Source organism: Mya arenaria, chromosome 1, assembly GCF_026914265.1.
Source record: "Mya arenaria isolate MELC-2E11 chromosome 1, ASM2691426v1".
NCBI lineage: Eukaryota > Metazoa > Mollusca > Bivalvia > Myida > Myidae > Mya > Mya arenaria.
In genome coordinates this window covers 19,725,728-19,752,465 of record NC_069122.1, presented here as the reverse complement: position 1 = coordinate 19,752,465, position 26,738 = coordinate 19,725,728, and the positions used below count along the sequence as shown (strand labels likewise).

At 35.5% G+C, this 26,738-nt stretch overlaps 2 protein-coding genes across 2 annotated transcripts; both read left to right on the top strand.

The window, feature by feature from the left end:
- LOC128232007 (solute carrier family 28 member 3-like) lies at positions 1-12,335 on the top strand. The gene is made up of 11 exons (XM_052945338.1): positions 1-349; positions 765-909; positions 2,544-2,619; positions 3,462-3,577; positions 5,764-5,925; positions 6,479-6,604; positions 7,669-8,078; positions 8,732-8,903; positions 9,984-10,241; positions 10,937-11,117; positions 12,232-12,335. The coding sequence occupies exons 1-11, from the start codon at positions 75-77 to the stop codon at positions 12,243-12,245; spliced, it is 1,935 nt and encodes a 644-aa protein (XP_052801298.1). The 5' UTR covers positions 1-74; the 3' UTR covers positions 12,246-12,335.
- A 4,466-nt stretch (positions 12,336-16,801) lies between these two features.
- LOC128231999 (uncharacterized) lies at positions 16,802-25,817 on the top strand. The gene is made up of 5 exons (XM_052945324.1): positions 16,802-16,854; positions 19,709-19,941; positions 23,640-23,709; positions 23,961-24,075; positions 25,505-25,817. The coding sequence occupies exons 2-5, from the start codon at positions 19,722-19,724 to the stop codon at positions 25,574-25,576; spliced, it is 477 nt and encodes a 158-aa protein (XP_052801284.1). The 5' UTR covers positions 16,802-16,854; positions 19,709-19,721; the 3' UTR covers positions 25,577-25,817.
- The last annotated feature ends 921 nt before the right edge of the window (positions 25,818-26,738 follow it).

Here is a 26,738-nt window from a genome sequence, read left to right as displayed (position 1 = left end):
TTATAGGATTACAGAAGCAACATTTTTTTTCGTCTTAAATTTTGCGTGAAACCAACCCAAGGGGTCTTTCTGAAATGAAAAAGTTTTTGTTGCAAAACAAGGAGATTGTGACGTCCTTGAGGAACTATGCACTTTTGGTACTCTTTTTGATGTATTATGGGTATGCCATGTATTGTCATTTCGGTGACGAACCGTCTGTTCGTCTCACTGTTTTTACATGCCTCGGCGTGTGGCTGATATTCTGGCGAAAGATCAAGCTAAATGAGTTTGTCCAAAATGGCATCAGAGGAATTTTAGCAATAGTTCATGCTGCCTATCATTCTGGACAACGACCCAGGATAATAAGATGGTGAGTTGACTAAGTCAAATTAACTCTAAATTATATAAAACAAACTTTGCGATGATGGTGTCTTTCATACTGTTTATTTAACACACACGGACGCGCACGCACATGTACATTCACGCACGCACAAGTACACATACAAGCGCAGGCGCTTCATGGATTTGCAAATCGCGGCCGAGCGTTCATACTGCATGAACGGACGAAACATAAGAATCAATCCTTTAATGAGATTAAATCCCCCTTAAAAGCTTCCTTATTTCGCTTTAACACCAAAACTGGATACGTTGGGGGTCAAGCCATATTGCAGCCACTATGCGCATACAGACCTTATAAACTGTTAAACCGCCAAACTGAATGTATCTCACTGCGGTATCCGACAAAGCCTTATTTTTTCACAAATTTACTGATTTCATATTCTCAGGTTTCTGTACATACTAAATGCTGGTGTGTTACTGACCTATCTGGTCATCGAGGTCATCCTAGCAGAACCACGCAAATTGATTTCCCTTGGTGGCTTTCTGGCATTCCTGCTCCTCCTCTTTCTCATGTCAAACAACAAAAGGCAGGTAAAGTACAACTAGCTGGATTTTTCTCATGTCAACAACAAAAGGCAGCTAATGTACAACTAGCTGGATTTTCTCATGTCAAACAATAAAAGTCATGTAATGTGCAACTAGCTAGATCTTCTCATGTCAAACAACAAAAGGCAGGTAATGTACAACTAGCTAAATTTTCTCATGTAAAACAACAAAAGGCAGGTAATATACAACTAGCTAGATTTTCTCATGTCAAACATCAAAAAGGCAGGTAATTTACAACTAGCTGGATTTTATCATGTCAAACATCAAAAGGCAGGTAATGAACAACTAGCTGGATCTTTTTATGTCAAACAACAAAAGGCAGGTAATGTACAACTAGCTGGATTATTTTTTTTCATATTTATAATTGATAATACAACATATCAACACTTACGGATTTATTTTAAAAATATTAAAAGTAAATTATATTACTATAAAGCTGCACTCTCACAGATTGGCCTATTTTAGTTTTTGTCTCAGAATCAGCTGATTTTGGTATCAATGCCTTCAAGGCAGTCATATAATCTAACTCACAATAGAACAGATCTCAATTGTTTGGAAAACTGTAGAAAATTTCATTTTACTTTAAACGTTAATAAAGCTTAGCCATAAAACATTAATTATCGAACGCAAAAAACACACAAAAAAAACTGCGATCTGAACTTTTGTCAACAGTGTTGAATCACTGGTTTCAAGACATTTACGCAAAAATTGGCTCATTTGACGTCATTTTTTTGTATCAAAACGGTCAATCTGTGAGAGTGCAGCTTTAATCAAACAGGAACAAAAGAAGTAGTAAATAGCCTGTGTATTACACCTTACAATTCCCTTAAATCCTAATTATTAACATCATCATGCAATGGCTGGTATTCAATATTGGTCTTAATTGAATCTTAGAATGATGTAGCAAATCGGATTCTTGTTTTTAATAACTGACCCAATAGAGTGAATGACGTCAATCACGTATAACCATGAGATTGACTCATGTCGCGTATTGAATACTATCCAATAACTTAACACAATTTAAGCCCAATTGAATATAACTGAGAGTTCTCGGTACTCAAGACGGTGGTACGTACGCGGTACGCAGAAGGCATTTTAATAGTATTTGTTTAGCTGAATTCGGATAGAAAATGACGAAGTCCATTGTACAACAGTGGGGAGGGGGTTACACAATTATGATTCAAATTGAACTGAAGACGAACTCAGTGCAAAAACATTGAAGTTGTCAATGTCATTTTTTTACAATATTCAACAAGCCTATAATTAAAAATAGCTAAAACATTTCCATTAATTGGAATACAACCTACATTTTTAGCCAATGAAATTGCAGATAGGCAATCATTAAGTATAAGGCTTAAACATTAGGATTTCAAACTTCCGCGGGTGTCTACGGGGGTCCAACTACTGCCCCTCACCCGATACACACTCCCTGCGTCAGATTTTGCGTTTGCAATGTGCCAGCCAATGCGGTCGTATTCTAAGTCAGTTATACCTGAATTAATATCTTTATGGTTAAGAAAGGCTAGTTCGCTACGCCCATTCCGCCCGTTCTTAATCACTAAGATCTTACTTCATGTCATCAAACTATAACTTAATTATACTTTATTCATTAATTGCAGATTAATTGGCATTGCATTTTCTGGGGCTGTTGCATCCAGTGTTACATCGGATACTTCATACTGAAGTCGTCTTCAGGTAAGCATAATGTTATTGCAGTTGGTTACCTTGTGAATCAGTGTGTGTATACCACGTGATAAATTGCGTCATACTTGCTACGTCGGAAGGCAATATTTTGCTTCGAATGAATACTTTAAACAAAGATTTCTTCACCATTTTTAAACAAACATAGCGCAGTCTACGCCGCCTACGGAGCCCTGCCTTCGGTCTTTTACCAGAGATTTATTGAGAGTTTAATATCTTAAAACACTTCGACAAACCTTTTCACAATACGGCCGTCTGACGGAGCACTGTCAAAACATTATTTTGGAAACAGGTTTGTCTAAGTGTTTGGTGAAAGTAATCACCCTATCAAACTCCGGTAATAAAACGAAGGCGGGGCTCTTTAAGCGGCATAGACTGCCCTTTGTTTTATCTAAAATGGTGTAGTAAAAGGAAAGTTATGTTTGATTTAAATCTTCATTTTAAGCAAAATGTTCCCCTCCGACGTAGTATATAGGATGTAATAATCACGTGATATACACACACTGTGAATGAGCATAAATCATACTTTGCAAATGATCTATTAATTGGAATAGGTAGATAATGAAATCATCAAATGAACCTGACATATAGCAGAATGAAAAGAACGTCCATAAAGTAAAAAAAGAGACAGAATGATATAAGAGTAAACACTTTTGTTGCTGATTTCATGCTTGTAAAAACGCCATGCACAGAAAATAAAGTTTCGAAATCTTGGTCCAATTTGGATTAATCGAAATGTTCGTTATCTCGAAGTATTGATTGACGACGACTTCGACATATCGAGTGTTAAATTGTCATTTATAAAAAAGTGGATAAATTATTTATTGATCCTATAGGACGTTACCTTGTGAATTGGTTTGCTGCAAGGCTTGAAGAATTTATGCAGTATTCAGATGTTGGGGCGGAATATGTGTTCGGTCCGAAATTTCTTGACCACCCTTTCGCCTTCCAGGTAAGGCCACAGAAAAAAGTTCTTTGTTTCCACTTACATCTCCAAAACCATTCGGAACTCCTCGGCCATTTTTATCGAAAACAACCTCGGATGTATGCCGGTACATCAGTTTTAGTAGTTCGTAAATTTTTGAATTATATCATTAATTAAATGTAGTATTTTAGCGTTGTATTTATTGATCTAAGTTTAAATTGATTGCCAGTGAAGTGGTTTTTTTTGCAAACATAATTAAGATTCCCAAGAGTTAAGTCATAAAGTTTAACTGCTAAATAAAAAAATACTGCGCGATCTACTTGCAGCGGACTTAAACGTACCGCTTTTTGAGTATGTAAACCGTCTAAATACATCCGAGGTTGTTTTCGATAAAAACGGCCGAGGAGCTAGGCATATGAATTGTTTCCTATTTTTGTTATGAGAAATTTCTACAACAGTGATATACCCTTATGTAGGTCGTTATTCTACAGAATCCTAACCCCAATGCCACGGAAAGCACTTTTTTAATGGAAATTGTTGATATAAATTGACAATATTTCAAAGAAAAAATAAATATAGATGTAAACAATATCCTTGAGTAATTGTTAAAAAGAATTGTTATCCTCTTTTTGGCTTTTGAATAATTTTCCATTGGAATATTGACCAAAGATTTAAATCAACATATTATATGATAGAACGCGCTCTTAAAAGTAATAAAAATATATGAATTGTAATAACTTTTGATTTAACGTGGTAAAATGGGTTAATATTGATATTGAGACCAGGATTCTGTTAATAGCTGTCAATGAACGGTTTACACCTATCATTGGTGTCAACGAACGGTTTGCACCTATCATTGGTGTCAATGAACGGTTTGCACCTATCATTGGTGTCAATGAACGGTTTGCACCTATCATTGGTGTCAATGAACGGTTTGCACCTATCATTGGTGTCAATGAACGGTTTGCACCTACCATTGTTGTAAATGAATGGTTTTCGGCTACCATTGCTGTCAATGAACGGTTTACACCTACCATTACTGTCAATGACCGGTTTACACCTACTATTGCTGTCAATGAACGGTTTACACCAACTATTGCTGTCAATGAATGTTTTACACCTACCATTGCTGTCAATAAACGGTTAACACCTTTAAGTGCTGTCAATGAACGGTTTAAACCTTCTATTGCTGTCAATGAACGGTTTACACCTACCATTGCTGTCAATGAGAGGTTTACACCTACCATTGCTGTCAATGAAAGGTTTACACCCACCATTGCTGTCAATGAACGGTTGACACCTACTATTGCTACCAATGAAAGGTTTACACCTACCATTGCTACCAATGAAAAGTTTACACCTACCATTGCTGCCAATGAAAGGTTTACACCTACCATTGCTGTCAATAAACGGTTGACACCAGCCACAGCAATGGCAGGTTGACACCTACCATTGCTGTCAATGAAAGGTTTAAATCTACCATTGCTGTCAGTGAAAGATTTACATCTATCATTGCTGTCAATGAACGGTTGACACCTACCATTGCTGTCAATGAGAGGTTTACACCTACCATTGCTGTCAATGAAAGGTTTACACCTACCATTGGTGTCAATGAGAGGTTTACACCTACCATTGCTACCATTGCTGTCAATGAGAGGTTTACACATACCATTGCTGTCAATGAAAGGTTAACACCTACCATTGCCGTCAATGAGAGGTTTACACCTACAATTGCTACCATTGCTGTCAATGAGAGGTTTACACATACTATTGCTGTCAATGAGAGGTTTGCATCTACCATTGCTGTCAGTGATCGGTTTACACCTACCATTGCTGTCAGTGATCGGTTTACACCTACCATTACTGCCAGTGATCGGTTTCCACCCACCATTACTGCCAGTGATCGGTTTCAACCCACCATTACTGCCAGTGATCGGTTTTCACACACCATTACTGCCAGTGATCGGTTTACACCCACCATTACTGCCAGTGATCGGTTTCCACAAACGATTGCTGCTAGTTGACGGTTGGTGCCAATGAACAGGTAACACCTGCATTACTGCCAATGAACGGTCTTAATTATATTGAAAATTCTGTTTCATTTCTGTGCCTTTATACTGTTTTTGTATCACATGCGTTTGAAAATGCCCATTCTTACAGAATATTTTTGAAATACATGCCTTTTTAGTTATATTGCACACCTTTATTTGCAGACGGTGCCAGCCATAATAGTGTTTTGCGCGGTGATTCAAGTGCTTATCTACTTGGGAACGATTCAGTTCATTGTGAAATCATTGGGAAAAGTTCTCGCTGTAGTCTTGGATGTTTCTGCCCCGGAAGCTGTCAATGCTTGCGCCAATATATTTCTTGGAGGGGTTTGTATACATTTCATTGCGCATCTTTTCCATTATTCTTATATTATTATTAAAAAATAGATTTGATATATCTATTAAATAAATACATTTTATAGAATACAGAAAAAAAAACCATATCTTGTGTGTGTGTGTGTGTGTGTGCGTGCGTGCGTGCGTGCGTGCGTGCGTGCGTGCGTGCGTGCGTGCGTGCGAGCGAGCGAGCGAGCGTGCGTGTGTGTGGATGACTCCACGCGTACCTTTTACTAGCCCAACTGCGTTCATATCCCCGACACAACAGTATAACCATGTACATTTCACAAATGTAATATTTTAGTTTATCAATAACATTGTGCATAATAGATGTTAATGCTCATTTGGGAGGTTATCAGTACTGATATAATACTTATATGTAAATTAATAGTGATTGTCAATTGATGAATGAATGCTTTCCTTTTGCTGTTGTCTCATGTTAAAAGGAAAATATTCGCAATTGCGGAAAAGCTGTTCTTTTAAGGAATGGAAGATTAGGTGTAAGTATTGGTGTGTGAACATGTGTACGACTTTCGTTTTACAGATTGAATCAGCTTTACTGGTAGTTGAGTACATCGAGGGTATGCCGACATCTCACCTTTTTGCTCTGATGACGAATTGGTTTGCTTCTTGCGGGGGCTCTGCTTTGATCAAGTTTGCACAGTTCGGGGTAACTATAGCAAATCAGACTGTACAAAACTTTATATGTCACCAACCAACGTTAAACGTGACATTGGATATAATGTCTGCATCACATTCGGACCATGTCAATGTATTTGGACCTTTTATGTTTCGTATCTTAACACGATGTCAGATTCGGAGCTCCTCGGCCATTTTTATCGAAAACAACATTCAGAGCTCCTCGGCCATTTTTATCAAAAACAACCTCGTATGTATGCCGGTACATCAGTTGAAGTAGTGCATAATATTTGGAATTATATCATTAATTAAATGTAGTGATTTAGAGTTGTATTTATTGATCGAAGTTTAGATTGATTGCCAGTGTATTTTTGCAAACATTATTAACATTTCGAAGAGTTAAGTCATAAAGTTTAACTGCTAAATAAAATTACTACGCGATCTTCTTGCAATGGACTTAAACGTACCTCTTTTTGAGTATGTAAACCGTCCAAATACATCTGAGGTTGTTTTCGATTTAATGGCCGAGGAGTTCCGAATATGTCAGATTTAGTTTAGTTACCAGCAAGATAGCATTCTATTGGCCTTCACAAAGAATATCAATACAGTTTTTACCCTGGACACGGCCTCGACGGTGATTCATTATAGAGTAAAGCTTTTCTTCACAAAAGAGACATACTTCATGCATCAAATAAATATAATAGTTATAAACTAATACTGATTTATGTTAGCACAACTGAAAAGATTACTGGGAGCTTATATAAATCACACCCGAGTTCGTGAGCAATCGGAGCACCTCGGCCATATTTCATCAGAAGCAACATTGGATGCATATGGACGGTTTACAATGTCAAAATTATTTACATCTGACTACGCTGCAAATAGAACGCGAAGTCATATCAATACATCCGAGGTTGTTTCCGATTGAAGTTGACCAAGTTTTTAGAGGCCAATAGAACGTTTCCTTTGTGTGGAACGCGGAATCAAGTCACTGTTAAGTAGAGACGGGCACCACTTTCACTCTTGCAATTGAAAACGAAATAGAAAAAGTGATGCGTGTTTACTCTCTGATACGGGTTTAAATAAATGCTACAGGTTCCAGCTTCACACTTATTGTCGGCTTCAGCAATGTCGGCACCAGCCGCTCTTGTTTGTGCAAAGTTGATGTTTCCCGATTGTGACAAAGAACTTAACGAAGCTCTTAAAGAAGAAGTAGAAGTCGATGTTAGTCTGGATTCAACGAAAAGTATTGTTGACGATAATCCAAAGTTATCATTGGATACCATCAAAGTAAATGGTAACGTTCCAGTTCCCAAATTTTGCAACAACAATACAAATGAACACGTTTTAGAATTAAAAGTTGACACAACTGAGAGTCTTGCTCACCATGATGACGACATTAATGGATCTGTTAAACAAGAAGAAACAGAGAGTCAGAGTGAGAAATCTGCTCCAATTAGTACAAGCACAAATGCCGAAACAAAAATGAAGCCAACAAAAAAGAGGTAAATAAACTCATTTTAGCTGAACTAGCAAGTGAGTTTTCTTGAAATACTAACAATTTTTATATAGTTGTTTTTGGGTTTATTGTTCATAGCCAAATACGCTCTTTACGGAATCGACTACTAACCGAAAACTAGGAGTTGATTTTGTTCCCAGATTTAATTCCTCTATATCGCAGGCCGTTCCTAACTATTGTGATAAATTTGTTGTTATTCAATGTATACATGTATGTTATTAATGTATTCTTTGTGTGTGTTTTTGTGTGAATTTTGTTGTCGGTGTGTTCCGCGAATGACCTCTGTATTCCCTGTACCATGAAACTAGGTCACAGTTGGTATGCAAAATCTAACGCGCACTATCATACATAATTAAGAAATTGAAGTAAAAGACCTTTTATAACCGCGGTCAGGTCGTAGATGAACTGATTAGCATTCATTTGTAGATTTACCAAAAAAATAGCAATAAGCTAAAAGCTAAAATGCATTACTTACATAAATAAAACATTCTATTATTGAGCAAAGTGTTACCGGTTTTGGAACAAATTCTTGACAATATATTAGTTGATGATATGAAAGACAGCTAATCGATATCAGACATGTTTTCAAATAATGGTTTGGTGATTGTATTTGCTGTGAATGCAAGTTTTTTTTTACAGTATTCAAACGGGGGACAATATGCTAGAAGCTCTTGTAATAGGAACAAAGGCAGGAGTAAAGTTGACAGCGAGTATCGTTGCAAACATGATCGTGTTTTTGTCGGTTATCGAGATGGCGGACAAAACTGTGGAATGGTTTGCGAACAGAGTAGACCTGCACCTGACGTTTAGTGTAATGTTTTGTGGGATTTCAAATAATTTTAAGTTTCCTATTTAACTTAGATGAAGTGTAAAAACACTAGACGAATGCTAAATTACGACAATATTGTGGTTGCTTCTAGATCCACATATTTGTCATTGTATTTAGTAAACAGACTACTATGATTTCAGTTAATAAATTACATTCCAAGGCGAAATAAATTATTTTAAAATAACAAACACTTAACACAAGTATTTAATGGCATGCACGTTTTATGTTGTTGTTTTTTTATCTCGTCTGTTTTGGAACGACAAAAGGTTGAGTTATTGTTATAGCCTTGGTGTCGTCTGTGATATAGTGCATAGAAACTTTAACCTTTATCATCAATATAAACTTTTTAAAACATTACCTTGTGCGGCTAAATAGGGTTTATATTCAGTGTGTGTATACCACGTGATACATTACGTCATATATGCTACGTCGGAAGGCAACATTTTACATAAAATAAAGACTACAATCAAAGATAACTTTTCTTATACTACACCATTTTAAATAAAACAAAGGGCAGTCTATGCCGCTTAAAGAGCCCCGCATTTGTTTCATTTCCGAAGTTTGATTAGGTGATTAGTTTCAACAAACACTTCAACAAACATGTTTCCATAATAATGTTTTGACAGTGCTCCGTCAGACGGCCGTATTGTGAAAAGTTTTTTTGAAGTGTTTGAAGAAACTAAACTCTCAATCGAACTCTGGTAAAAGACCGAAGGTGGGGCTCTGTAAGAGGCGTAGACTGCGCTATGTTTTATCTAAAATGGTGAAGAAATAGTCAAATTATCTTGTTTTAAGTCTTCATTCGAAGCAAAATGTTGCCTTCCGACGTAGCATTTATGACGCAATTTATCACGTGGTATACACACACTGTATATTTGAAACTCTCAAAAATGGCCCTGTCCCTGTAATTGTTATTATCTTATTTGTACAAATTGTTGCCATGGTGAATAAGGACATGCATGGCTAGGCCCATAATTCTTGATTTAAATATTGTTGAGTTATGCCCACTTTTTGACTGAAATACAACAGGCTTGTTATCTTTCGTTCCTTCCTTATTTTCAGATTATTTTGTCGTATGCATTTTACCCCCTGGTTTTCCTGATGGGCATTTCTGTGTCAGACTGTTTCAAAGCTGCCGAACTTCTCGGATTAAGGACCTTGGCAAACGCTGGTGTTTCGTATCTGAAACTTGGACAGATAGTTGATAACAACGATGTGCTGACCCGCTATGAATTGCAATACAACACAACGTGGTTCTATGTAGAGGATGATATATTTCTTAAGCACGAAAATAGGACCTTAACTGGAGGCGTTATGTCGGTATGGATAAATCACTGGCACCGGATTTTCAGACTCAATCATTTTTTTTAAAAAATCAAAAAAAAAATCTTATAATTCCTTACTAAAAATGATTATACCGAATATGTAAAAAAATATTATTATTTTTTTAAATATGCACTTTGTACTGTATAATATACTAACTGTTAGTATATTATACAGTACAAAGTGCATATTTAAAAATATATATATATATATTTTTACATATTCGGTATTATAATTTTTAGTTTATTCAAAATCAATTCAAACACATGTTTAACAAACATAAATTTTGACTGATACATCTTAAACTATTGACTAAATAATGCATTCATGGATAATATTAATTACTATCTGGATCCTAAGACCGCTACAATCATTTAATTGACACTCTTACTCAAAATCAATACATACACATGTATAACAAATATATATTTTGAGTGCTGAACCTTTAACTACTTACTAAATAATGCATTTATGGATATATTGATATGAATTACTGATAACAAGATTTTAACAGTGAATTTAATAGCAGAAAGCGCAAATTATTACAATATTGTTATCAGCAATTAAAACTTTTCATAAATGCATTATTCAGTAAATTGTTAAAGGTAAATCAGTCAAAATTGATGTTTGTCATACATCTGTATGTATTGATTTTGAATAAGAGTGTCACTTTAAAAGATATTTCTTTGTAGGAAAGAAGTGTGATTATTTTAACGTTCGCTCTTTGTGGATTTGCAAGCGTTGGTCTTCTAGGGATGCTCGTCGGAGCAATGTCAAGTCTTATTCCTAGCCGTACGACGGAACTATCGAAATTGACTGTCCGTGTGCTGATTACGGGCACCTTGGCCAGTTACCTCACCGCCTGTGTTGCTGGTAAGCATACTGGAGGTGAAAGCGAGAACGTTTTAAGTGAATAAATAATTATGCACCAGTCAATTGTAACCACGCCCCCCACCCCCGCCGGTCCGGGGTATACCGGGGATAGCCGGGGAAACGGGTCGTGTTTTTACCTTCCAGTTGGCCCCGCAGTGCCGGGTGAATGCGGTTTTTTGTCTTCGAGCAAAATACAGCGGGGAATGGGCCTTACCTAAGGGTCCCTTGGGTGCGGGGGAATTTGGCGGGGATTTAACCATTAGTTCGTCCCCGCAGGACGGGGACTTTACCCGGGCTTTGCTGGACCAAAAGCCAAAGTCCCCGCTATGCCCCGGATCTGGGGGACCATGGTTACAATTGACTGGTGCATTACATAAAGAAGCGTATATAACTTTTTCGCTTTTCTTTTCTCTATGTTTAAGTAGGGAGAGACTGTTTTCGCCCTCACTCGGTGGGGTTAAAATTCGTCATTAATACTACAACACGTGCGTCGTTTTCATTTGATATCCAATAACTTATGTGCTGATTTTGAGCACGTCTTACACATAAACATGGGAATATCAAAGTAATATTTTATAATGTTGTGTTTGTATCTGATGTGCTGACAATCATTTTTGATCCTCGGAGGAATAACACAGGTTATAATGCTCACAGCTTTGGACTACAACATTTTGCGAACTTTCTCATAACCAATACGAATACTCAAATATAGCAATGTATCAGTTTTAAAGCTGCCCTCTCACAGTTTGAACGTTTTGACAACTTTTTTTGTCTTGGAACGAGCCCATTATTGCGAAAATGCATGGACACTAGTTATATAAAACTGCTGACAAAAAATTAGATCGCAGATTTTTATATTTAAGTTCAAAAATTGATCTTGTATGCATTTTTCTTAAACCGTTAGTAACGGTTTAAGCCATAAAACCTTAATTATCGAAAGGAAATATGAAAATCTGTTTTCTGATCCTTTGTCAGCAATCTTTTATCATTGGTTTGCATATATTTACACAAAAAATTGCTCTTTCCAAGACAAAATATAAAATAGTTGTAAAAACGGTATATCTGTGAGAGTGCAGCTTTAAGCTATAATTCATGTGTTTTTGTAACTTTTCAGGGTTGATGGTGTAGTCGGCTGGTATGCTTCAACATAAAATGGACATTTTTCTAAAGCTAGTGTTTCGTTGTGTTATATAAATTAATAAATCTCGTTTGTATATAGAGGTGTTTACTTTTAATTACGTTTGGTAAGAACGCCGAGGCACTATTACTCCCGCATAAGATTTACCTCAACTAATACAATTTTTAATATACCAAAAAGGGAGAATACATGTTGAAAACAATGGTTCTTATGAAGTATACCGTGTTTAATTTGAAAGGAATGTGTAGCAAACACAGTATATCTAGCTTATGAGACAATATAAGATCGCAGTAAATCTTTTAGTATTCACCAACTATTTAATATTTTGGCGTTTTCAGCTTTTTAATACATGGTTACAATAATGTTATCAGTAATTAAAATTTTCCATAAATGCATTATTTTGTAACTAGTTAAAGGTTTATCATTCAAAATTTTATGTTTGTAATGCATTGGTATGTATTGATTTTGAATAAGAGTGTCACTTTAAGCAAAGCACTCTCTGATACCGCTTCGCTGCTTTCGTGTGGAACGGCAATAACAATATCCGGTTAAAAATGAAAATGATCCAAATTAAGTCTCACTCACAGAAAGTAAACGCATTTAAAAGAGCTTGAGCACACCGGGACTCCCGCACCAGAAACCCGCACTATTTCGCCACGTTTTGGGGCCAATGATACGAGACTTTCTTGATAGGTGTTCGACAATTGCCCGTAAACGTATCCGACTGCAAGAGCTTTGCTAGGGTTCGAACCCATCCACTACGAACGTATCATAGCATGAAGGCATCTGATCAGATAGCATTTTCGATTATCGTCAAACATCGTATACAGAAATTTGGTTTCCTCACTATGTAGACTGAAACACCTTTAGGGTCATTCGGAGCTACTCGGCCATTTGATCGAAAACAACCTCGGATGTATTTGGACGGTTTACATACTCAAAAAGTGGTACGTTTAAGTCCGCTGCAAGTAGATCGCGTAGTAATTTTATTTAACAGTTAAAATATATGACTTAACTCTTGGGAATCATAATGATGTTTGCAATTATTCACTTCACTGGCAATCATTTTAAACTTAGAACAATAAATACAACTTTAAAACACTACACTTAATTAATGATATAATTCAAAAATTTACGAACTACTTAACTGATGTACCGGCATACATCCGATGTTATTTTCGATAAAAATGGCCGAGGAGTTCCGAATGGAACTAACAACTGTAGATTGATCAATTGATTGTTTTCAGCATAAAATGTACAATTTGCATGCTAATTTAAAATTAAGACATACAGCTGTAAAAAATACGATTTTATAAGTCCATGTCAATCAACATGCTATGTCAGGGATATCACAAACAAATACTTCAAATAAAACTATTATTTTCATTGTGTTGTGTGAAATAGAAGGACTTTTGAACACTATATTATATTGTCACATTAGGGTTGTCAAAGAAAATACATTGAGAAACACAAACACATAAATATCTAGCTAAAATGATGAACTAATATATAGCGAAGACAAGAATGGTAAATTAAGTGACTTAATATTTAACAAGACGCCAATGCGGCAACGCCGCATTAAAGCCGGGTTTTTTATTTGACGATGCAATTTTGCAAACCTAGGATTTGAGTTAGTGACCTATTATTTTAACCAAAAAGACCCATATTTATACTTATCGGAGATATCGTTCATGCAAATAACCTGATCAACAGAACTATTCCATTTGTGTGAGAAAAATGAACATTTTATAAATACAGCAGCTTTTCCAATAAGATCTGTCCCAGAGACCTAGTTTTTGACCCTAGATGATACACTTTTATCATCTAAGATTTCATGTACACAAATATTTTAAAAGTTAATGATCGGGATGTGTGTTATAAATTAGCAATTGAATTTAGTTGTTGACTGATATTGATAGGTTTGGTAAGCATATAAAAAATATGACATCAGGAAAATATTTCCTAAGATTTGACCTATTGACCTAGTTTTTTTTATCTGAGGTGACCCATATTCACAAATGTTTAAGACAACATGTAGACAAATATTCTGACCAAGTTTCAATTAGATTTGACAAAAAGTAATTATTTTTTATGACCGTGGAATTCGTTCTCCTAAGATTTGACCTAGTGACCTAGAATTTGACTCGGGATGACCCATTTTAAAAAAACTTTCAAGATAGTATGCAGAAAAATATTCAGACCAAGTTACATAAAGATTTGACAAAAAATGTTGAATTCATGACGTGGAAATATTTTTCCTAAGATTTTACCTAGTGACCTAGATTTTGACCCGGGTGGACCCATAAAAATATGCAATATACAATGCAGAAAAGCATTCTGACCATGTTTCATCAAGATTTGATAAAACTTGTTGAATTTATTACCGTGAAATATTTATTCTAAATATTTGACCTAGTGACCTAGTTTTTGACCCGAGATGACCCATATTCACATATATTCAAGATAACATGCCGAAAATTAGTCTGACCAAGTTTGATAACAATTGGATAAAAACTCTTGATTTTATTACATAAAATGAAAACTTTAACGCAGAATTATTCACGCCCGACCGACGGCCCGCCCGGTATTCGCCATTCTATAAACCGTAATTTTTCGATGAAAAATCCGACTAATAAGCAAATAAAATAAAAATGCGTCATTGATTACTATAAACTAAATAAAATAGTTAGTACAATCTTATCTTACGATTTTTTGATAAAACACACAAGTATCACAAGTAATCTATAGTAAAACTGCTGTAACTCGAGCGGGGAATAATTCGAGAACTGCATCTTGGTCGAGGTCGTTGCTAGGTCCCGATCTTTATTCCTTCTATTTTCATATAAAGATACATTGCATTTGATTTTCTAATAATAGACATTGCAATAGACTAAAGGGACACATTTTGATCAATTGAAGACAAAATTCGTTGATTCTATAGATTGGCCATCACATTTTATATCAACTTTAGATTGGGATTCAAATCATTGTTGTGACCGACGTAGAATAGACTCAGTCTTTCCTAGATACAGGGAAAGCTTTTTGCATATTAGCAACTCACTTACAAAGTTCAGGTAACAAACATATTTTCTATTTTCATTTTTTTTTACTTGACATTCTATTTGCTGTGTCGTCTGCAAAAATGATTAACCTATTTTAGACAACAACAGACATGTCGTTTTGATTTATTAGAAAAAAAAACAACACTCGCCCTTAAATTGACACTGGTGGCACACCACAAGAAACGGTATATGACGATGAGTATTTATCTGAAATTTCAACTTACTGTTGTTGTTTTTTTTATATCAAACCAATAGCAAGTAAACAACCAATTAATGGACAATTTAGTGAGGTCCATCGCCTTTAGTTTTCATTAAAAATGAATGATTTACTCTATCGAAAGCCTTCTGAAGATCAAAAAGGACCATGCCAACATTCAAATGTAAATATCTGTGGTGTACAGAGCACATTATCCCGTACCCTGCTCTGCATAGTTGTGAATGAACCGTATCTAGTACATATCGTTCCCACATGTTCCCAAAGCAATATGAATATCAACCACACATATAAATTAGTATTTGACCATAACTATAACATGGTTCAATACGGGAATGTCTACCAGTATGAATACACAACTCAGCTTAATTATTCATATTAAAAATGCATTTGTTTCAAGCCAATTTATCATGTCATGTTTATTTTTTTTTTCAAAAACAAATATGGAGTCGGACAAAGTTCAACTTTTGGCATTATAATGGCCCATTTAGCGTACATTACAGCATGACGTAATATATTGTTTTCAAAAGCATTAAACAGATCACTGTGCATTAACTTTTATATTTTGGGACATGGGACTAATTTACGTTCATTGATAAAAGTTCATTTTTAACACAAAAACGAGTAAACAATATTATTAATGATACGCTTAAGAGAACTAGTTATCCACGAACCGAAAATAGAAAATGACAAGTAAGTCATCATGCAATTATTAACTTTCCGTGAGGGTGTCCCACAGGTAGCGGCGAAGCAAACACTCTTTAAATAAGGGGCTATTCAGAAAAATAAATTAAGATACCAATACAACTACGTAAACAAACATACCCCCCCCCCACACGCACGCACGCACGCACGCACGCACGCACGCACGCACGCACGCACACACACACACACACACACACACACACACACACACACACACACACACACAAAAACACACACACACACACACACACACATCTTCTTTTACTCATTATCATAGAAAAACTATAGTTTCACTCTTGGCGGCGCCACTAATGCATATAAAAAACGACCTTACACTTAAAACAACTAAAAAAACCTGTTTCATTATTTTAAACTGAGGAACATTTTTTTTCATAATGAAAGACAAATGCCGCAAGTTTTATGTTTTATTATTTTTTGCGATGAAAGAGGAAAATATTTTAATATCCATCATTATTCACAATACTATTTTTGAAACGCGTTTTGCAAAGGACCACATTCATAGTGGTGTGTAACCTCTTGTGCAAATTTCTTTGGCTTCTTTCAGTGTTTCGATTAGGCGTACGGTACGTGCTCGGATAGAAACTGAAGGTCAACAAAGTAAGTGTCAATTTTTGATCATTTTGAGGAAAGTACTGTATACATTTTTCAATATAAAACATTTAAACATGTATTTTTGGGGGATTGTTATAACCAGGGAGTTTGAGTTTGTATTTGTTGTGCTAACGTCGATATGCATTGAGAATTGAGTCCGTTTCGGAGACGACTTTTTTCGGATAAAAGAACAGGATTACAGAAAATGTCCTGAAACAAATCTTGCTGAGAGTTGATGTATAATACAACGTAGATACTCAAAATTATATGTTAAATGGTGGAACAAATTGGCCAGAGCCCAGCATTGGTAGCAGATAAATGCTTTCCGGGCTCACAAAAATTCAGGATTTGCGAATATCGACTGGTCGTCACTACTTCTGATCTTTTAGTTTACTCTTATTTCTTTTGAAACAAAATTGGTAATAAATGAAGATTATATGATGAATTATCAACAGTCACCTTTTATTCACATACTATGATATATGGCATCACAGAAGGGGGCATATTTGCAGACAATGATTGCTGTGACTCTATTTGAAGAGTAAGTTCGAGGTTAAAACTGCACTCTCACAGATATACCGTTTTGACAACTTTTTCATATTTTGCCTTGGAAAAAGCAAATTTTTGCGTAAATATTGGCAAACCAATGATAAAAAATTGCTGACAAAAGATCAGATCGCAGATTTTCATATTTCTGTTAGAAAATTAATGTTTTATGGCTTCAACCATTACTACTGGTTTAAGAAATATGCATAAAACATCAAATTTTTGATTAAAATCGGCATTCTATATTTTTGTCAGCAGTTTTACAGTCATTGAAATTAGACTTTCGTATAAACAAGCCCGAATTCTTATACTATTGCATAGAATTATATTTTTGAACAAGCCCTGCTATATAAACTTCAGAATTTGAGCAAGCCCGGAAGACATTTTACCAGTGCAGGGCTTGCGGCCTTGTGCTAATTTCGACCACTGGTTTTATAGAACTGGTTTCAATGCATTTTGGCAAAAAACGGCTCAATGCAAGACAAAAAATAAAAAAAGTTGTCTAAATGTTCAACCTGGGCCTAATAAAAAAATACATGTGGTTCGGGTTACCCGACCCTACCTACCGAATAGGCGCCGACCCGTCCGTTTTTCTAGTCAGTTTGAAAAAAAAAATGAAAAAACAATTTTTTTTTTTCGTTTTTTTTTTAAATTGCTTTTCAATATGTAGTTTAAACCTTAAATGCTTATACAGAAGAAAGCTTTAACACCATTCTCCAATGATGAAAATGATATTCTTATATAAAGCCTAATAAAAAAAAAAAAAAGCCTACCTACCCTACCTATTTTTGAAAAGGATGTAACCCTAATCAAACAATTTTTTTTTAAGGCCCTGTGAGAGTGCAGCTTTTAAAGCTTTTTTTGATGCATACATTTAATTTATTTCAACTGGACGAAGTAAGCTCCCCTAGCACCTTTGAGTGAGCTGTACGTTCGAGAAATAGTACATGTACATGCTGAAAGTCAAGTAATACAATCTCAACAATTTTGTCTCATGTAATCAATATTTAATTCTAGAGTTATCGTAAAATAATTGTATCAGTGTGTGAAATTAATGGTGGCCTGATCGCCTGTGGCGATGAAAAAAATGACCTGGGCTACGATATCATCGGGCTTGTTGGTTAAAAAAATTGTAGGATGAATGTTTACCTTGACACGTTGACCGACTTCTGGATAATCTCGCATTGTTAAGGATGTTTTCTGTAGCCATGATCTCCCTTGTCAAGTAATACTTAACACTTAACTGTTTGAAAATATTTGTTTTGACGGAAAACTTATATCAGGCTGTCAATAATGTTTTTGATACAGTGATATATTGAAGTTTGTAGGTTTTTTGTTTTTTTTAAATAAACTTGCATTATTTAGTTTCCGAAAAATATGAAATAGATGTCAGTAATATCTTGTCACTAATGCCTCAAGCACTACATGTTGACAGGACCTTCATCCTCCCCTACTTCCCTTCATCAACAATCCAACTCCCTTCTGCCCCTTTGCTTAAAATGGAGAATTAGAACTAAGATAACTTTTATTTTGAATGAAACAAACGGCAATACTAATAAGTGTTTAACTTAATTGAAAAAAGTTTGACATATCGAGAACATTACATAGAAGATTACAGGGTTCGTCATACATTTGTAGTGAGTTTTGACTGTATGAACTTTACTGACTAAATTTTCATGCATACTCCCCTGTAGTGTGAAAGCCATTATTGGTGTCTAGAATGTTTACAGATACAGATATGTAGTAGGTCTTGTTTTATTATTTTAATGCCGTGCACTAGTGTAAGAATAAGGGTTGGTTTATCCAAAATCTTAAATACGATGACTGGACTTAGTTTGCTTATTGGTGATGGAGTGGGTATTCATAGCTTTTTCCTGCTAACTATTGTCTTTGAGTGAGTTTTTCACAAGAATACTATGCCATGAAACAATAGTTGATATGAATGTAGTTAGCTATATATCCATGAGAGCTTGGTTCCTTTCTTAAACCAGCCAGGTTGGCCCATGCATGACTAGATTATGGCCCTTGACATGCTGCTGCCCTAGCAAAATATACTCTATGGGAGATAACTTGTGCAGGAAGTTATGTATCATTGTAGTGTTTATCTCCCTTTGTCCCTTCTCTTTGAATTTGGGTTTAGTAAATTGCCTATAAATAGTATGTACATGCTTTGGATAAACACATTTAAAAAAGTCATGCCAGCTGAGCAAAGGCCCTCATGGGCCTCTTGTTTCCAATTATTTTATTGAAAAAAAGGTTTCACCTAGTGATTATCCCTGAAAGCTCAAGGTGTTTATTTTTGCATGTTTTACAGAACATCTACTATAATGGCTGACGAGGCAACTAAAGAGGCACCATCAATGGCAGAAAGGGTAAAGAATACGCTTGCCTGGACAGGAATTCCGGTGGCCATGCCTGGTTATGTGAAACAGCATATAGATGCAGGGAAGCCTTATAAGGCTGTCTTAAAGGAAACTAAAAGCCCTATGCTCAAAAAGTGTGAGCCGAATGTCGAATCACTCTATGAAGCGGATGATCCTATCAACAGTCAGTATTTTATTGTTTGTTATTGTCCGTCTAAGTCTTACCAGTGATTTTTTTGGTGCAATTTACTGCCTTCTAAAGGCTGTTTCCCCTTGCGAAAAACTGTCCGTTTTTCTCAAAATTTTATACATTTGTATTTTTTTCCCAATTTGATAATTGTACATTGAAGGCCACACCAAATTGATAATAAAAATATTTGTTTTGCATTTAGCGAAGAGCGAACAAATATATATAGTCATTTAACTCACTTTTGCTGTCATTTTATTCAATTATTACTTAAACAATGATATTCTAAACAGTACAAGGATAACATCCAGTGAAAGAATGATAACACTAAAAGATAATTCTTTACAAATATTAGTTTTGAGATCAAACAAATGCTATTTGAGAACAAGCAAATGTATTTCTTTAAACTATTTAATAGATGAGAGAACTCAAAACCACAGTTTTCCAGTTCCAGTTTTTTAAACCTTTTTGAAAAGTTTTTTTCAAAATACCCTATGCATGGCTAAGTTAAAGCCTGGACACAAGCGCCAATGGTCATGGCCACCTGTCTGCCCAATGGCATATCCAAATCTATTAACTAGGTTTTCCACTTTTCCTTTGGAAAACTTGGTTAAAAATAATTCTCTATTAAAATACATTGTCATATCTGCCATGGAAATGACTAGACAAGGTGACTTGAAAAATAACTCACAAAATGAATATTGGCATTTGCAATCAAATATAAACTACAGCTATCACTCTTGCAATGACTACTAAATTGGCCTTGGTAGCCATCTAAGTTCTGGAAGAGAATTTATAAAAAACCTACACCATATTGTAAACCATTTCAGCACCAAATATGTCATGAAAAATTCCAGCCAGCACCAGGAAGATGTTTGGCTTTCTCAGAATTTAACACCTACCTTTTTTAAACTGGAAGGTTTTCCTTATTTTTTTTTAGATATCTTGTTCAAATTTAGACAAGTATAAGAAAACATATATACACCAGACACTTTTACTTCTTTTGTACTGCAAATACTGTTTGTGTCAATTTTCATTTATAGCAAAAAAATATTAAAAAAAAAAATACAAAAATATGCAATATATCTTTCATAGACAAAAACCAATCAGCATAAATATTGAACACTTGGAACGATTGCCATATATAGTTTAAATATACACAATCATGAACATCTAAAAAATCTACAAACATTTATTCACAACACAAAGTGTGATTAATACATTTTTGACACATTTTTTTTTCCTTTTTGACTAATATTTACAAAATATACACAATCCGGTTTATTTGATGTTTTTGTGTGAATTGTAAAACTCATGGGACTGCATGAAGCACATAGGAATGTCAGTCAGGTTATTTTTTAGCATCATCATACTGTCCACGAACATTGACTCATTGGCGACCAAGGTCTCCACCACAAGTACACCCTCGTTGCCTCATGGAGACAGGAATTTCATGATCCGCTGCGATGAAGGAATCTGATATTTTAATAAGCAATATTATACATAAATGTTCATTGTAGTATAATGTACATGTAGTATGCATTACTGAAACAGTTTGATGATAACACAAGAAAAGTGGTGCTTGTTTCTTGGCCAAACTTTATTTTTCTATTACTATACATACATTGCATATGAATTAAATAAACACTATACTCTGATCTGTAGCAAAATAAAAAAACAAAACATGCATAAATCATTAAATGTATATTTTTGAAGGAAACAAATAATACAAAAACTACATCATATTTGCTATATTAACAGCAAAACAATAAAAAATACACACCTGAAGTTTTTACCTGGACAGGTGAAGTAAGTATAGATGACCGATTGGAAACTGTCTTTTCACTGTAACGGTCATCCGAATTCCCGTCAAACATGTCCGAATCAAATTCAAACTTTGGATAATCTCTGTCAATGAAATTCTACACTTCTTGCTCAGTATATATACGTTTTCTTTTAGCGGGAGCCAAATAAAAACAAACACATCTGTCCAAAATTTAATCAAACTTAAAATGGTGGTTGAATGGTGATTTGTTCACGTAATTTTCAAGAATCAGGAAGTGAAATAAATGTTTTCATGTTGCCAATTTAGTCTCGATCTTCTAGACACTTGCATCCGGGTCTAAATCGTTCATTGACTCTAATTAGAGCGCCTGCATGATTGAGACTAGCCGGTGCTAACGAAAACGCGGTTATAAGGGAAAAGGCTACATTCTACTAAACAAATTAGTGCTCCTATAAAAAATAACTAATCTTTTTAGCTCTACTGGCCAAAGGCCTCGATTTTGAAAAGAGTTTGCTGCTGCTCTTTGATTAAATTGAATATTAATAACAATAAATGTGTAAATATCTCATTTTTACCAGAATTTTGACAAGGGGCCTAAAACTGTCAACAAGTGCAGGGGTTTCATTATACCCCCACAAACAAAGTTTGAGGGGGTATATAGGAGTGAGCTTGTCGGTCGGTCGGTCGGTCGATCGGTCGGTCGGTCTGTCGGTTTTCATGGTTTCCGGACGATATCTCATGAAAGGCTAGACAGATTTGAAAATTTTTTGGTACACAGGTGTAACATCAGAAGATACAGGTCAAGTTCGATATTGGGGCTGGTGGGGCCAAGGTCAAGGTCACTGTTACTAAAAATAGAAAAATGGTTTCCGGACGATAACTCATGAAAGGCTTGACAGATTTGAAAAATTTTGGGTACACAGGTGTAACATCAGAAGATACAGGTCAAGTTCGATATTGGGGCCAAGGTCACTGTTACTAAAAATAGAAAAACGGTTTCAGGACGATAACTCATGAAAGGCTTGACAGATTTGAAAATTTTTTGGTACACTGGTGTTACATCAGAAGATACAGGTCAAGTTCGATATTGGGGCTGGTGGGGCCAAGGTCAAGGTCACTGTTACTAAAAATAGAAAAACGGTTTCTGGACGATAACTCATGAAAGGCTAAACGGATTTGAACATTTTTTGGTACACAGGTGTACATTTCAGAAGATACAGGTCAAGTTCGATATTGGGGCTGGTGGTGCCAAGGTCAAGGTCACTGTTACTAAAAATAGAAAAATGGTTTCTGCTTCATAACTTTAATTGGGCATGAGATATTGTGATGAAACTTGCTGTATAGGCAGCCTCTGTGAAGACAATGCTTGTGATTGAAAATGGGGCCAGTGGAGTAAAGGTTTTTGTGCACTGTTATGAAAATAGAATAACGGTTTCCGGACAAACAATACATGCATGATAAAAGAAGATGCAGTGTGCAGTAACCTTGGAGTTATGGCCTCTTTTCAAAGGAATGGTTTGCCATTCCTGTGTCCGGGCGGCATTTGGGGGTATTCGTCACTCCTGTGACAGCTCTAGTTTTGTTTGGAAGTGACAGGACAATTGTTGAAAGTAGGTGAAGACTTGGAGGGCCTCGCCCATTAAGTTGGAACAGGGCAGATGCAAAGTACCTTGTTGGCCAACTACAATTGCCCTTTTAGAAGTTTTTTACCCTTTCGAAACTCCAGAGTTGTGCTGCGACACATTTGACTCCATACCTGTAAGCCTATGATTTGAGCAAGTCCAAAATTTAAGGCTTACATCTATGGGTTTTTTCTAATTCACTTATGTATAGTTTCTTTAGCTACATGTACATGTAAAAATTATTGTGTACTTATTTTTATTGCATGTACTTTTGTATTCTATAACAGCCTACGACGCCGGCTGGGCAAAGGGGGCGGCTCCGTTTGACTCTCGCTTCCCTCACCAGAACCAGTTGCCGTAAGTGTCTCTCTATTTCATCGGTTTTGGGTCATCTTTTGAAACAGGTTCTACTGAAGATTACTACAATGATCAATTATGATTTGGGAAGCAAATTATGGATTAAATTGTTAACAAAATTAATCTAGCACAGATTTTTAAACAGTAGTTCTTGGCATATTTAAAAAGTCAACCAGCAGCGCAAATATAAAATCTTGAATTCGAGCTAGCCACTTCTGATTTTACAAATAATTTCTTTTTATATTTTACAGCAATTGCGAGCGCAACTACATTGACTACCAACGCTGCATCAGGCTGAAAGGAGAGGACTATCCTAACTGCAACTACTTCAAGGCTAGCTATCTGCAGCTCTGCCCTAAGAAATATGTATGTTATGGTTATTTTTTTAGGCTTAACCCATCTTTAATGTCCTCTTTGGTTTGCAAATTTTGGTAGATCAGTCAGTAGCGCATTAAATCAAGAATGGTTTGATTTAGGACCTTTGATCTTTGATGGTAGGTTGCCCTTGACAATATGATCTCTAGTATTTCTTGGGTCACTAGGTCAATGGTCACTTTCAATAGTGTTGCGAAAACTTTTACCCACTATAACTGGAGAACATTTGGCATAGACCACTTTTGTGTTCTGTTGCTTTTGACATTGATTGTTCATATATGGGGGTCAATAGGTCAAGGACATGATTAACATGTGGTAGGATGTCCTTGACTAGTAGATAACATTTGTACCTTGTTTTCCAGTAGGTCAAAAGCCAAGGTCATAGGCACAATTATTTTGACTACCAAACATTATTTGCACAATTCTAATAATACAATAAGTTATTGCCTGATCTAGGACCGTGAACCTCCAAAGATATATTAAATCTGTGAACTTGACAGTACCTGTTGGTTTCCATAACTGCGGGTCATAGGTCAGAGTCACTGCCGATCTTTGTTTTTTGCACACTTTGTCTGCAAATAATTTGATTATTGCTTGACCTAGAACCATGAAGCTCCTTAAATAAGTTGTACCTCACCAATAGATTACATGTATCTCATTGGTTTTGGACAAAGCAGCCCTCGGGTCAGGGCAATGGTGTTTACGATTCATTTGTGAAACAATTGATTTCAACATAATAATATTATTTAATCACTCTTATTGACTGGATATGGTTTCTTAACTTTTTTGTTTTTGGGAAGCTAGTGTTAATTGTGCTTGTTCATCTTGGTGGTATGAACATGATTCTGCTCCAAGAGAAATGTACATGTATGTTACAGTCACGAGTTCAAATGAAAGCTTCACATGAGACGCACTCTTACTCCCAAATAAGATTTACCACAATTTTTAATATTCCAAAAAAGATGAATAAATGTCGAAAACAAAGGTTCTTATGAAGGATATCGAAATTAATTTGAAAGAAATGAGCACAAAACACGGTATTTCTACTTTTTGAGACTATAGTAGACCACAGTAAATCTTTTAGCATTCACCAATCATTTAATATTTTTGCGTTTTCACCTAGTAAATGCACGGTTACAATCTTGTTATCAGTTATTAATATTTTCCATAAATGCATCATTTAGTAAGTAGTTAAGGTTTATCAGTCCAAATTGATGTTTTTAATACATGTGTATGTATTGATTTTGAATAAGACTGTCACTTTAAAATGACAGTTTCACATGAGAAGTCTGATGAGTTATGATTGGTTTCATACAGTTATAAATAGATGTGACGTGGCATCTCTTTCAGAAATTATGTAAATCAACTCAAACATTTCCTGTGGTATTTTTTTTATAAATTGCCTTTATTTCTTTATCAGGTTTCTGAATGGGATGAGCAGGTCGAGGCAGGCTCTTACAAATACCTCCCTGACAACATTCCTGAGCACTAAAGGCTGTTCCTCTAGTCTCCCGCGTGTTGGCAAACAAAACAGGACTCATTTTGAAAAAAAATAACCTTAGAAGATTGTGTGATTGTGTGAATTTATGAAATGCTATTAACTATTTAATGGTTGTTTATATCTTAGTAAACAAAAGGAAAGAAAAAGAAAACAATTAGTGATATTTTCATGAAATGTAGTCTATCGTTCAGCTGGGACCTAATGTTTTACTGAATAAATATGTTTAAAAGTTTGTTGTGTTGTTGAAATTTGTTAAGCATTTGACCACAGGTCAAGGTCATACTTTTGAGGTCAATGATCAGAATTTCTTATATGTTAGTGTTTAGTGTGTAACTTTATAATGGATTGGCAGGTTAAGAAATAGAGTTGGCACACATTATTACCATGATAAGACAATGTGTTGAGAATAAGAAAAGGTCAAGGTCACTCTCATGGGTCAATGGTCAGAATTACCTATAGTTTTGCGTTTCTGGACTTTATTTAGTCCCCTACCGGTTTCGCAGCGGGGACTTGGGTTTACTCTCCGTTCGTCCGTACACATAATTCTCGGTCCTGCGATAACTCAAGAAGTATTAGAGCTAGGTTAAAGAAGCTTAGTATGTGGAAAGAGGGCAATATGGAGATTATGCACATTGGTTTATTTTTTCGTCAGGCCTAAAAAAAATATGTCCTATTCGGGTAACCCGACCCTACCTATAAAAATGTGCCGACCCTAACTATTTTTTTCCGTTTCTGAGCAAAAATATATTCGTTAGCGTATAGAGAGTTACGCAGGGCGGATAAATGCAGATTTTAATCAGAATTATTGTTTATATGATAAAACAAAGTCAGGCAATGACAGTAATGTAGGAAAGACTGCCATATGCAAGAAAACACTCTGAACTTATGACAGATTTTGAAAAAAAAATAATGATAAAATATAAAAAAATCCCTACCTACCCTACCTAGAATTTTTGGGAAGGTTACCCTAAACAAACAATTATTTTTTGGGGGCCTCAGACAAAGTATTGCAGAGTTTTGGCCCTTGACCTGTTAAAAATATAGCCAATTTGGTCCTGTGATAACTCAAAAAGAATCAAATCTGGGTTAATGAAACTTAGGATGTGGATAGAGGCCAAAATGGAGATTATGCACATTGGTTATTTTTTTGTCA

Bases quoted from the DNA above. Each gene is read 5' to 3' on its own strand.
- LOC128232007 (XM_052945338.1), top strand. From the start codon at position 75: ATGAAAAAGTTTTTGTTGCAAAACAAGGAGATTGTGACGTCCTTGAGG. The intron at 350-764 runs GTGAGTTGACTA...TCATATTCTCAG, and splicing joins CGACCCAGGATAATAAGATG to GTTTCTGTACATACTAAATG. The intron at 3,578-5,763 runs GTAAGGCCACAG...CTTTATTTGCAG, and splicing joins ACCACCCTTTCGCCTTCCAG to ACGGTGCCAGCCATAATAGT.
- LOC128231999 (XM_052945324.1), top strand. From the start codon at position 19,722: ATGGCTGACGAGGCAACTAAAGAGGCACCATCAATGGCAGAAAGGGTA. The intron at 19,942-23,639 runs GTCAGTATTTTA...ATTCTATAACAG, and splicing joins AGCGGATGATCCTATCAACA to CCTACGACGCCGGCTGGGCA. The intron at 24,076-25,504 runs GTATGTTATGGT...TTTCTTTATCAG, and splicing joins AGCTCTGCCCTAAGAAATAT to GTTTCTGAATGGGATGAGCA.